The following is a 13431-nucleotide window of genomic DNA, read 5'->3' on the forward strand; positions in this document are numbered from 1 at the left end:
TCGCCCTGGCTGGAGTGCAGTGGCATGATCCCGGCTCACTGCAGCCTCCGCCTCCTGGGTTCAAGTGATTCTCCTGCCTCAGCCTCCCAAGGAGCTGGGATGATTACAGGTGTCTGCCACCACCCTTGACTAATTTTTGTATTTTTAGTAGAGACAGGTTTCACCATGTTGGCCAGGCTGGTCTCAAACTCCTGACCTCAGGTGATCCTCCCAAAGTGCTGGAATTACAAGTGTGAGCCACCGCACCTGGCCTCCTTCCTCTTCTTCTTTGCTCCTCTCGGCACAGCCATCTTGCCTCCACCCACGGTGCCCAAGCCACTCCTCCCTGCTATCCAGCTCCCACGTGGGGTCTTCTGAGTGGCTGAACACCCAACTCCGCCACCTCCACCTGCCCAGCAGGGCCCAGAGCATCTGTACTCAGCAACTCAGAGGGACAGTGGTGTCCACTCCTGGGGCATAGTCCTCTGGGAGCCACCTGCAGCCTGAGGTTCCCAGGAGCACTGGGGTGCAGGATGGAGCAGCTGACTCAGCAGACACTTGGTGGGCACCGGCTGTGTGCCAGGCCCTGTGCTGGGTACCTTGGTGGAGGGACCATCCCTCCCGGGTCAGGGTGGGAGATGGGCATGGAGGGCCTGCTATCCGCCAGGGGGATGAGGACCACGTTGGAGGCCCCGGGAGCTTGTGAGTGCCAGTGCCACCCCACGCCCCTGACCAGCCCAGGGCCTGGGTGTACCTGAGGTGAACCCCTGAGGCTGGTTGGCAAGGAGACGCCTTCTGATAGTGTGCCACCCCCAGGCTCGGGCAGAGCTGGAGCCAGGGATCCCCGAGGCCCAGAGCTGGAGATTCAGGATCCAGGACCTGAGGCAAGGGGCACAGGGTATTGGGGTGAGTGGGGCCAGCACCAGAGATCCCAGGGCCGGGAAACTTCTGCAGGGCATGGGAGAGGAGCAGAGAGGCCACGGAGGGCAAGCGGGGTACTCAGCCCCCCGGGGTCACGGCTGCCAGCAAATGTGGCCCCGCTGAGTTATAAACACAGTGTCCCAGAGGCCTGCCCTGGGCCCCTGCCCACAGCAGAGTCTTGGTGAGCCCTGTGCCCGCGCACCCCACTCCTGGGTGCCTGTGAGTGTTCACTGCCTGCTTCTCTCTCCTGGAAGGCGAGAGTGGCCGGGTCCTGCACATCTCAGCGGGCGTCAGATACGTGCAGCTGTCGGCCTATTCTGAGGTCAGCTTTTTCAAAGTGGACAGAGACAACCAAGAGACACTCATCCAGACCCCATTGTGAGTACGTGTGACACCAATGAGTTAGTTTGGAGTTTGTTTTGAGTTCATTTAGATCACATTAATTCCTTGTCCTTTTTTCCCTGGAGACCTGGGCTAAGTCCTGGTTATGACAAATGAAATATTCGATATCTGTTCTAAGGAAACAGCTCCCTTGAATTTCAGTATCTGACCCTTTGCTGTGGTCCCTCTTGCCTTCTGAGACCACAAGCCCCTGGTCGGAGCCCCCAGTCTCCCCCAGCAATCGGCCCCGAAGCCTCTGGGCCTGGGTCCATATCTGGAGGGGAGATGTCAGGACTCCGGCCCTCGGGTGCTCCTGGGAGGAGGGTCGGCTGCAGAGATGCTCAGGCCTCTCTTGATGCAGCCAGGAGGGGAACAGCCCTTACCAGCCAGGCCTAGTTGGGTGCCACTCCCATGCACACATCACCAGGCCTCCCAGGAACACGCTGGACCAGGCCAGTGTGTGCACGAACCCACATGCAAACAAAGGCCTGAGCTGCAGGACTCCAGGAAGAGGCCTCACTCTAAGCCCCTCCACATGACAGTCCATGCATTTTCCCGTTCACAGGCAGAACTTAGCAGTGCCCCAGGCGAGCAGGCCTGAGTGTACCGCCGCAGCTCTGACACTCTCTTTTTCCACCAGCACTTCTCCAGGGTTAAGGACAGTCTGACATTTGCGGTAAACTTGGACCCACTGTGAAAGTCAGAATGCACCCAAGAGATGATGCTGCTGGGGTTGTCATAAAGAATAATGGGGGTGGCAGGCAGCTCTTCCTTCAAGCTGAGACCTGCTATCTGGCTAGGCCTTTTTTCTCTCTGGGCCTCTGTTGATCCCATCCCAGCAGGAGACCTCCCAGAGAGGCTGAGTAGCACTCCCTGGACTCAGTGTAGGCAAGTCCCAGGGTCCAGGGCATGGACCACGCTGTCTGCCTGCACCCCAGCTTGGTGTGGGGTGAGCAGAGCCAAGCTGCCCCCATTCCTTTGCAGTGGGTTCGAATGCATCCCTTATCCTGTGTCCAGCCCCGCAGCTGGGGTGCCGGGGCCCAGAGCTGCCAAGAGAGGTGCAGAAGCCGACGTGCCCCTGCCCAGGAGAGACTTGGAGCTGGATTTGGGTGCCCTCCGTGGCCAGGAGGACACCCCCGGCGGCCTGCTTGGTAAGTGGAGCTCACAAACCAGTTGGGGGTGGGTGGGCCCAGGCCCAGCAGTCAAGGGAATGTGCCGTCATGGGGACCCAGAACCAGGCCAGAGCAGGAGCAAGCCGTGCCCAAGGTCAGTCATCACGTGTGGGTGAAAGGAGGCAGGGCCAGGCAGCCCACATCCCGAGACAAGCAGTCCCGGGTGGCTGCGGAGGCTCAAGCCGATTGTTGTCTCCCCTGAGCCTGGCAAGGGCTCAGCCTCATAGGGTCCTCAGGGCAGAGTTTCTGGGTCTACCTGGCTGAGGGCAGCAGACTCACCCAGGCCTCGAGGCCAGTGGCCAGCCTGGACACGGCCCCAGCCACTCCTGCCACCTGGTAGCCCCCACAGTGGCCGCTGGCCGTGGCTCTGAGGGGCCGCGGCGCCGACTGCTCTCTCAAGGTCTGGGTTTCCTGCTGCTCCACTTCTGCATGGGTGGCCTCACATTTCCTCGTGGAGATGAGGCCTAGGTGCTCCGACAGAGCCCCCCAGCCCCCAACTCTGCCCCCCAGGCTGGGGCCAGTGAGAACTGCACTTCCATAGAATGTGTGGCCTAGACTTCACACGGATCATTCCAGAGTTACTCATGGAGTTGAGTCAAAGCTTAATCCCTCCCACGCAGCGCAGTGTGCCTGTCACCCTCCTGTGCAGCATGATGTGCCCATCAAACCCTCCCATGCAGCACGGTGTGTGCATCAAACCCTCCCATGCAGTGTGGTGTGCACCTCAAACCCTCCTGTGCAGCGCAGCGTGCGCCTCAAACCCTCCCGTGCAGCGCAGTGTGCGCCTCAAACCCTCCCGTGCAGTGGGCGGTGTGCGCATCAAACCCTCCCGTGCAGCGGGCGGTGTGCGCATCAAACCCTCCCGTGCAGCGCGGTGTGTGCGTCAAACCCTCCCGTGCAGCGCGGCGTGTACGTCAAACCCTCCCGTGCAGCATGATGTGCCCATCAAACCCTCCCGTGCAGCGCAGCGTGTGCCTCAAACCCTCCCGTGCAGCGCGGTGTGCGCATCAAACCCTCTTGTGCAGTGCAATGTGCGTGTCCCATGCAGCACAATATGCATGTCAAACCCTCCCGTGCAGCGCAGTATGCGCATCAAACCCTCCCATGCAGCGCGGCGTGTGCCTCAAACCCTCCTGTGCAGCGTGGTGTGCGTGTCAAACCCTCCCGTGCAGCGTGGTGTGCGCATCAAGCCCTCCCATGCAGCAAGCAGTGTGCGCGTCAAACCCTCCCGTGCAGCGTGGTATGTGCGTCAAACCCTCCCATGCAGCGTGGTGTGTGCATCAAGCCCTCCCGTGCAGCAAGCAGTGTGCGCGTCAAACCCTCCCATGCAGCACGGTGTGCGCATCAAACCCTCCCATATAGTGTGGTGTGCGCGTCAAACCCTCCTGTGCAGTGCAATGTGCATGTCCCATGCAGCATGGTATGCACGTCAAACCCTCCCATGCAGTGCAGTGTGTGCGTCAAACCCTCCCATACAGCGCGGTGTGCGCGTCAAACCCTCCCATGCAGTGAGCGGTGTGCGCATCAAACCATCCCGTGCAGCGTGGTATGTGCGTGAAACCCTCCCTTGCAGTGAACCATGTGCACGTCAAACCCTCCCGTGCAGTGCAGTGTGCATGTCCCATTCCAGCACAGTGTGCACGTCAAACCCTCCTGTGAAGCCAGCAGTGTGCGTGTCCCATGCAGCGAGCGGTGTGTGCATCAAACCCTCCCATGCAGCACAGTGTGCATCTCAGTGCCAGAGTGAGGGAACAGTCTTGACAGCGTTGGGAGGCCCTGGGGTGCTGCCAGCCACCGAGTCCTTCTTGCCACAGCCCTGCACCCCAAGGCTCGGTAAATGGGGGTCGGGCGTAGGGGTCCCCACTGTACAAATGCCTGGCACTTTGAGTTTGGGGGCCTTTGAAGAGGGCCCAGCTGACAGCTGAGGTCCCCAGCCCCACAGCTGGGATCTGAGCCTGGGGTGCTGCTTGGGGAGGACACAGGCCGCAGGTTCCTGGGTCGAGGAGCACAGGGCAGATCTGAGAGGCTGTGGTGAGCCCAGATCCACAACTTAGCGGGGGTGGGCTGTGCGCCACCACCTTCCGCTTGCAGGTAAATGTCCCAGGTTTGATGAGATGCCCCGAATCATCCCCAAATGCGCCTCATATGCCAGCCCTTGTCACCTGCCTTGGCCGATGCGAGCTCAGTCCCTGCCATGTCTCTGCCCGGCCCTGCCCACCACACGCAGCCCCAAGTCCCCTGGGGGCTGTCTCCAGGATTTGCACAGGTGGCACCACCACTGCCTCCCCAAATTTCGAGGCCTCTCCACTCTAGACCTGAGCCCCACCTGCCACCCCTGAGTCCTCACAGTCCCCTGACCCGGCTGTCCCACTCGGGGGAGCCCCAACTCCGACCCTCCAGGCCCCTGGGGCGGGCAGGCAGGGCCAGCCCCTCCCAAGCCAGAGTCTGGTGAGCCTTGGTCTGGACCGCCTTTCCTGTCCCTTAAGCCAGCCTAGCAGGCCCTAAAGCCTCGCTCACATCTTCCTGTCCAGGTGTGCCTGTCCTAAGGGTGCCCCAGACCTCAGCACGGCCAGCCACACCGCCTCGTGAGCTCAGCTCAGCTCCAGGCTCTCCTGCAGTGAGACAAGGCTGAGGGGTGTGGTTGGCAGGCTGCGCCTGCACCCTCCCTCCCGGGCACTGTGTGGCCTGTGACCCTCCTGGTCACTGTCTGCAGCAGCCCCTCTCAGCAGCCAGCACTCCTGGCCGGTCACTTGGCCCCAAGTTCTCCCTGAGGATCCGTGACTCACACAGCTGAAGTGGGAGGAAGCAGCAGCGAAATGGCCCTTGCAGTCCTGGGAAGAGCCTCCACCACCAGGGCCACCTTCCACGCCTGTGCCCCTGCTCCCGGAAACCTCGCCCAGCTGGTGGCCAGAGCCCCAGAGCCTCAGAGCCTCAGAGCCTCGGGGGTCTGCTTGTAGGGAGCTCATTCTTCTAGGATCAGATGAGGCTCCATCAAACAACGGCTGTGAGTGGAGCAGCAAGCCCGGCGCCATTCTTCATATAAAAGAGCATGCGGGCATCCCAGGTGGGACAGCAGGGCCCGGCGCCTCCACGGGAGGCCAAGGCGGCCAAGCCTCGGGCTAGCAGGGCCACGGGGGGTCCAGCCCGCGCCCCCTCGTCTGCCTTCACCTCAGTTTATAGAAGCAGTTTTATGCCGCATAGGTGGAATAGTTCTCATATTTCTGCATAAAAATACTTACTGGGCGCCACGCCTTCTACTTGGAGAGATTTTCGGAGCCAAGGTCTCGATTGAAACCAGCCTTGTGCCTGCATCGCACCCTACCCCGCGTGGGCCCCTGCACCAGCCCCACTGCCTGGGTCTGGGGGCCTCCCCCAACTCTCAGCCCGGCCCAGGCTATTTCTGGCTTGACGATGATGTGAGCGTCCAGCCATAAATTATCCAGCACAAAAGAAATGTCCCTTGGGAAACCTAGAGGTACATTCTTTTGTTTTTGTAAGATCTGCTGGGGCTTGAACCCCAGACATTTGGAGTTTGGTGCCAAGCTCTGCCTAGGCCTCATGGGTGCATCCAAGACCAGCCCTGGGAGGCTGGGCTGCTGCTTTCACACTGATGTGAAACTAAACCTCTCTGTGCCTCAGTTTCCTCATCTATAAAGGGAGGGTAACAGCAGTGTCCACCCCAAGGACGGATGACTGAGTAACATGCTGGCCTCCACCCCGACCTGTGCAGGGGCACCCTGGAGGGCAGGAGCCTGGCCTGGGGTCTGGTGCAGTCAAGTCCATGCTGAGAAGAGGAGGGGGAGGCCAGAGTCAGGGAGGGGCACTCCAGTAGGCTCCTACTTCCTTTCCGTCACCCAGGCTGGAGTGCAATGGTGTGATCTCAGCTCACTGCAGCCTCCACCTCCCAGGCTCAGGCGATCCTCCCAGCTCAGCCTCCAGAGTAGCTGGGACCACAGGCACAAGCCGCCATGCCTGGCTAATATTTTGTATTTTTTTGTAGAGACAGGGCCTCGCCATGTTGCCCAGGCTGGTCTCAAACTCCTGAGTCCAAGCAATCCTCACGCCTCAGCCTCCCAAAGTGCTGGGATTACAGGCTGCTTTTACTTTCCTTTTCTTAAAACTGGGTAACTCCCTCACGGGAAGGGGCTGGTGGGCATGTTTCCCCGGGGCACCATCGGCAGGTCCTTGCTTTGTCTGTCTCCTGTCTCAACGACTGGGCCAAGGACCCAGCAGGACTAACCCTAGCACCACACCTGACTAATGTTTGTATTTTTAGTAGAGATGGGGTTTTGCCACGTTGGCCAGGATGGTCTCGAACTCCTGACCTCACGTGACCTGCTTGCCTCGGCCCCTCAAAGTGCTGGGATCACAGGCATGAGCCACCATCCCGGCCTCTTTAGTCTTTATCTTCCCTTCTTTATGTAATCCATAATCCCATTTAGGACTGATTGATCGGGCTTGCTGCTTCCAAACCCCTTCGTTCCATGCAGCAGTTGACACAAACTTTTGTGTTTTTTGGAAATTCTTTTCCAAAAACACAACTTTTGACACAAACTTGGAAATTCTTTCCAATTCCCATCTCCCGTTGAAAGTCTGCCCCCAACACGTGGCCTTCACAGCACCCTAGGACACGGTGGGGCCTGCCTGCCCCAGGACAGCAGGGTGCTGGGCAGAGGGCCCCACTCAGTACCTGGAGCCCAACCAGGCCCCCACCGCAGCCCTCAGGCCCTAGGGGACTGGGGACGCTGGCCAGGAGCCCTCCAGAGGAAGCGGAGTTATTTCAAAGTTTCGATTCCAGCCGGGACAGCATTCATCCCCAAGTAGGAGAAAACTAAAATAATGATGGCTTAGACAAGAGTAGTCCTGGCCAGGAGGCCTGAGGTATCAGCCCCACTGTGTCAGGAACCCAGCTCTGTCTACCTAGGCCCACCAGTGTCACCCCGAGGTCTGAGGCAGCTCCTGGAGCCCCTCCCTCAGTCAGCAACGCCTGCTCAGGCCGGAAAGGGTGGGCCAATTCCAGACAGGCCGAGGCCCAGCCGCATGGAGGCCCTAGAATCAAGGAAGACCTCACAACCAGCCAGCGGGGACCAGGGGCCGGCTTCAGCCATCGTCCTGAAAGAAAACAAAAGGGTGCCGTTCCGAGGCTGTCCCATGTGTCCAGGGAAAATACACCAGGAATCATTTCCTTGTAAGCGTGAACTTCACATTCTCAAAAAAAACAAACCAAAGTCCGTTGCTCACACGCGTTCCTGGCCCGGTCGCAGCGCTGCTTGCTTGGCTCCCAGATGGGCATCCTTCCCTCTGGCCAGACCCTTGCCAAGGGGTGGGCCCTGTTGAAGCCTCTGGCCTGGCCTGCAGTGCGTCCTGGGGCCGCATGCAGCTGTGCTGGTCCCAGCCTCAAGTTTCCGTCTCTGTGCTTACCTGGGAGAGGGCCGGGGACCATGGGACGCAGGATGCCCAGTGAGACCCCTGCCCCGTGGCTGCAGAGACGGCACCTGTGGAAAGTGCCCACCCCGCACCGACCGTGACACGCCCTCCAGCCACCAAGCAGGATCTCCCACCTGGACGGCCACTTATGTGCAGGGCAGTGACGTCAGGCCAGAGACCTTCAGGCCAGAAGATAATCCAACATGAGGCCTGAAAGAAAGTTGGGCCAGAAAATCTCCAGGGTACCTGCCTGCCGAAGTCCGTTCCGAGGACTCTCCTGAGCCAGTGGCTGAGACACGTGCATCCATGGCGGAAGCTCCAGGTCTGGGCAACCCTCTCCCCACAGTCACAGACCACGCACACTAGGAACAGCCACCTGCAACAAAGCCCGGCCACAGCCAGAGAGCAGGATGGCCCTCGCCAGGCCCCTTGGGTCCTCCCCGCCGCTGACCCCCTGCTGTGTGGCACAGGCTTCCCCAAGGCCCTGCCACTTTGGCTTCCTCCTGGCAGGCCATGTGCTTAGGATAAGACATGGCTGCTTCTAGCAAACAACACGAGGGTGACTTCAGTCCAGCCAAGATGACTTCTCACATCAGAGCTCAAGAGGGAGAGGTGAGCTCCCTCCCCAGCCACTGGGGACCCCAGTTCCTGTTACCTGTTCTGCCACTGTCATCTTTCTGCACCACCTCATGGTCCTGGATGGCTGCACAGGCTCTAGCCATTACGCCCCTATTCCAGCTAGCAGAAAGGGGGAAGCATAAGTGGCAAGGAGAAGGGCCCTCCGCTTCTTTGTTTTTAAAATTGCTCTGTGCATTTATTATTAGCTATTATTAATGCAGAACGAGGGCACAAAAAGCTCACAAACACTCTACACAGTTTCACAAGACACATTGCAGGGAAAAAGTGTCTTTTTCCTGAGATGGATCAACAGTATGCTAGGGTCTTGATGGATGCATTCATGGGGGAGGTGGACCTCTAATTCCTGTTGGAGGGGGCCTCATTCCTGGAGGGGGCATGCCTTCCGGCGTCCCTCGAGCAGGGGGAAGCCCAATTGGTGGGCCTGTGGATGGCCTCATGCCAGGTTCAGAAGCACCACGTTTTAACTGTGGACATCAGATCTGGTGGAACGGCAATCATGACTGTGGGCCAGAGGAGCAAGATGCTGCTGCACACGGACCACAGAATGAGACTCAACCTACAAGATGGCGGCGTCTTCACTGGCGCCTTTAAGGCTTTTGATAAGCGTGTGAATTTGACCCCTGTGATTGTGAGAGTTCAGAAAGACGAAACCAACGAATGCGAAGCAACCAGAACGTGAAGAAAAGCGGGGTTAGGACCCTCCCCTTCTAAAGAAGCTTCCTGGAGGCTCCACCCTCACTGCCATTGCTCAGAACTTGGTTACACGGCCCAGCCACACCAGGCCACACAGCCAGACTAGGCCACACAGAGACAAGAAGCACAACGTGCTGGCAAAGACTCTGTTACCAGAGGAGAACGGGAGAATGGCTGTCTTGGCCAAATGGCTCGTCACGAATGTACCCTGCTGGGTCCCCACAGGTGCACCAACCGACTTGAAAGTCCTGGAGAGGGCTGGCAGGCAAGGACCTAAGTCTCCCGTCACCCCTGCAGGAGGAGCCCAGGGACCCTCACTCGCATCTCTGGTAAGGAATTGGGTGGGGTGCCCTGCTGTGACCCTGAAACAGCCTTTAGTCTCACCCTCCATCTCCACAAGACTCTAAGCCTGCCGCTTTTGCAGTGAAAGCCCAGGGCTAGGGGTGAGTGTATGGGGAGCGTGGGAGACGGGCGCTGACCCGGCCACCCTGGGCAGCTGTGCTCAAGCAGCACCCCCGCCAGTCCCAGCTGGACTTTGCCTGGCAGGACACCCGACAGGCCTCACTGTGGCCTCTGCCCCGGGGGTCGTGCGTGGGGAGCTGGGTCGGCCCGACCAGTGGGATGTGCTGCCTCCCTGTGCTGCTCCACCTGCCACAAACACAAGCTGGAATGTTCTCAGCCACCTTCAGACTTCACAGCCTTTGGGCTTTGGGGCACAGAGGTCGGGCTGCCCTGGGGAGAGGAGGGAGAGAAGGAGAGCTTTGAGAGAGCATGGACATGAGTCAGACCTGAAATCAAGCCAAGCCAAGCCAAGCCGCCTCACGTTTTAAAGCAATTGCCAATGTCTCAGCATGTTCTGCAGCTCAGGGCGACAGCCAGGGGCCGATAAACACCTGCCACAGATGCCCAGCTCACCTGTCACCCCCGTGCCGCCCCTGAGGTCTCTGGACTGAAGGTCTCTGGACTGAAGGCCCCGGAAGGCACCTCCTGCTGGGTCAAGGCCACTGGGGTCTCCCAGGAGCACCTCCAGCCCTGCCCCTCATGCCCATGTTGTGGGGAGCACAGGCCTTGCTCCACTGTGGAGGAGGCTGGAAATTCAGCCCAGCCATGCCCATCCCAGGGACAGGCTCCCTGGGAGCTCACACTCGCCCCCAACAAACTGACGTGGACTCGGGGTCCCAGGCATCTTTCCTCCCAGACCCGACAGCAGCCGGGAACAAACCCTCCAGAAACCTGCCTTTCACTCATAGAAATAAGTCCACAAAGAGGGCAAATCCTTTCTCTTTCTGGAGGCCTAACGTCAGTGATACATAATTGCACATCACAGTATTTTATTATTTTGTTGATATGAAATGTTTCAGTTGTTTAGTTGTTTTTAACTTTCAAATAAGGATTTGCATTTCGTTGAGAAGAAAAGACGATTTCCAAGGCGTGGACTATTGCCAGATACTCTAAACCCTATTTGGGTTAAATTACAGCACCCAGATTTTCGTAACAAAGCACATTGATTTTATATTCAAAGGATTTTTATATTTAGTCTCTTAACCTTTTGTAATTCCCACCCACAGCTTGCAGCACAGAGCCCTTCTGTGTCCCTTGTTGTCAGTGGGGTGTCTGCCTGGGCCCCGTAATTTGGGCCATTGAGTGGGAGTGCAGGTGCTGCCCATGGCGGGTGGACACGGTCAGGCCGGCTGGGCCCCAGTGCCTCAAACAATCCCCTGTGAATTGGATTTGGGAACGTAGAGAGGCCGCAGGCGTGAGAGGACGTCAGGTTGCTTTTCTTTTCTTCTTCTATTTTTTTTTTTTTTTGGTTTAATGCACAAAACCCTCCCAGTGAATATTTTCAACAGATCTGAGTGGTTTCTCTTTTTCATGTGTTGGACAAATGGTTTTGAGTATTCATCAGATGGGATCTATGAAGAATCAATCATTATTGTAAGATGATGTTAAAAATCAAGGTGCCCTCTGCCACTAATTCAGTCTTGCCAGTAAAAGTGTCTGAATGTGCAGCAGAGAATTTCAGTAAATTTCATTGCCTCGCGGGGTGGTAACAGCTTTAAATATTAATTGTCTATGGTTAATTACGGCAGAGTAGCATGAAAGAGCCATATTTTTAAAGGAATGTTTGTGCTATAAATTCTTTTTCTAGGAATCACATCATATAGAGGGACTGTCCCAGAAAAATACAGTATAAAAAGATATCATGTTGCTTCCAATGCCAGAACAGTGGATGAAAATGGAAATGAACTCAGACTTTGGGGTGTGCGTCTGTCTAAAACTAAGCAGGGATGTTGGAGGGGGCAAGGTTAATTCTCTGCCTTCAGGCAGGCGTGTGGGTGCCAAGGGGCTCTGTGGCTGGCAGGCGGGTGGAGCACCCCTCCCTTGGGGTTAAGCAGCCTCTTTGGAGGTGGCTGCTCTTTTGGGTAAAAGCTTAAGCTTTCAGGTTCCCTCCTCCTCCACAGGTCCTTTTCTCTTCTCCCAGGTTCCTTCCTGTTCTTCCCTCCCCTTCCCGCCTGGAACAATTCAGTCCTAAAGCCATCAAGTCCTGCCAAGTGAGGTGGCCATTGGGGTCTCAGAGCTGTGTCTGGGTGTTGGGCCCAATGGAGCAGGGAAGCCCCCAAGCACGGGGCCTGAGGGGGTGATGGAGGCAGCGTCCGGGGGTATCCCTGCGCTGAGAGTGCAGCAGGGCCTACAGACACAAAGAAGAGGGGACAAGAAGGAACCCTGGGCTTGCATTCAGGGGCGTGAACTGGGGGTTTGCATCATAGAGAGGAAAGTGAACCTGTGCGTTTGTGTGCATGTCTGCGTACACACGGCTGTGTGTGTGTGCACGTATGTGTATGTGCCTGCACAGGTACGTGTGTGCATGTGTGTGTGCGTGCCTATGCAGGTGCGTGTGTGCATGCATGTGCGTGCCTGCACAAGTGTGTGTGCGTGCATGTGTGTGTCTGCGCAGGTGCGCGTGTGCATGTGTGTGCGTGCCTACACATGTGTGCGTGCCTGCGCAGGTGCATGTGTGCGTGTCTGCACAGGTACACTTGTGTGTGTGTGCCTGCACGTGTGTGTGCGCGCGTGCATGTGCATGTGTGTGTATGCCTGCACAGGTGCGCGTGCATGTGTGCGCAGGTGCGTGTGTGCATGTGTGTGCATCTGTGCAGGTGCACATGTGCATGTGTGCGTGCCTGCACAGGTGCGTGTGTGTGTGCATGCGTGTGTGCATGCCTGCGCAGGTGCGTGTGTCCATGCGCATGCGTGTGTGTGCCTGCACAGGTGCATGTGTGTGTGTGCGTGCCTGCACATATGTGTGTGTGTGCGTGTCTGCGCAGGTGCGTGTGTGCGTGCGGGTGCGTGCGTATGCCTGCACAGGTGCGTGTGTGGGGGGAGGTGTGCGTATGTGTGGGGAGGTGTGCGTGCGTGTGCACTCTCTGTCCAGCTCTGCCAGGGCCCGTGGGCAGTGGCTCCCCAGCAGACAGGAGCAGACAGCACCTAGGTTCGCATCTGAAAAGAATTGGGGTTCCCTGGAGAAGCAGCAGATCCAGGCTGGGACAGGATGGAGGAATTTCCCCCACGGAGGGCAGAGGGAGGAGGAGTCAGCTCCCCATGCAGACACCCCACCACCCTCACGGAGCCATCACGGTGGACTCCACTGGTACTGGATCAGTGAAAATCCTGCCCCACCCGGCAGTGTGGGCTGAGCAGACCACAGCGTCGCATCCATGCCTTTCCTGCCAACGATGCGTAACCCAGGTCTCTCTGTGATGAGACCTCAGACAAGGCCACACGGGGGAACCTTCCCTGAAAGACCTGGCCTGGAAGCTTCAAAGATGCCAGGACCATGGCAGTCAGGGAAAGGCCCGGGAATGTTCCGGACCGACGGAGACTGAAGACACAATGACAGCTCTCTGCAATGTGTGGTCCCAGGCTGATCTCCTTCCTGTGAGGGACATCACTGGGCCATGGGAAAGCCCAGGCTGGGGTCTGACCCTGAGGCGTGCCCTGCCCCAGGACGACTGTGCTGGGTTATGTGAGGCGAAAAACTTCCTGGTTTGTAAAATGCACTCAAGGACATGGAGTGGGGAACAAATTCAGCAACGAGGCCAGGCACGGTGGCTCACAACATGTAATCCCAGCACTTTGGGAGGCCGAGGCGGACAGATCACGAGGTCAGAAGATCAAGACCATCCTGGATAACACGGTGAGACCCCGTCTCTACTAAAAA

The 13431-nt window shown here is 58.0% G+C and overlaps 1 protein-coding gene across 2 annotated transcripts in view; it reads left to right on the forward strand.

Moving 5' to 3' along the window:
* MORN1 (MORN repeat containing 1) overlaps nucleotides 1-13431 on the forward strand; it is a 71546-nt gene that overhangs the window by 27854 nt on the left and 30261 nt on the right. Inside the window, exons 9-11 of one of the 2 annotated variants that reach the window (XM_011930990.1) lie at nucleotides 1155-1278; nucleotides 2266-2432; nucleotides 5411-5696. In XM_011930990.1, coding sequence (XP_011786380.1) covers nucleotides 1155-1278; nucleotides 2266-2432; nucleotides 5411-5427 — 308 coding nt within the window. In that variant the 3' untranslated portion in view covers nucleotides 5428-5696. Of the gene's footprint in view, nucleotides 1-1154; nucleotides 1279-2265; nucleotides 2433-5410; nucleotides 5697-13431 lie in introns of those variants that run through there. The other variant, XM_011930989.1, reaches the window with a different exon arrangement.

Source organism: Colobus angolensis, unplaced genomic scaffold (genome assembly GCF_000951035.1).
Source record: "Colobus angolensis palliatus isolate OR3802 unplaced genomic scaffold, Cang.pa_1.0 Scaffold89, whole genome shotgun sequence".
Taxonomy (NCBI): Eukaryota; Metazoa; Chordata; class Mammalia; order Primates; family Cercopithecidae; genus Colobus; species Colobus angolensis.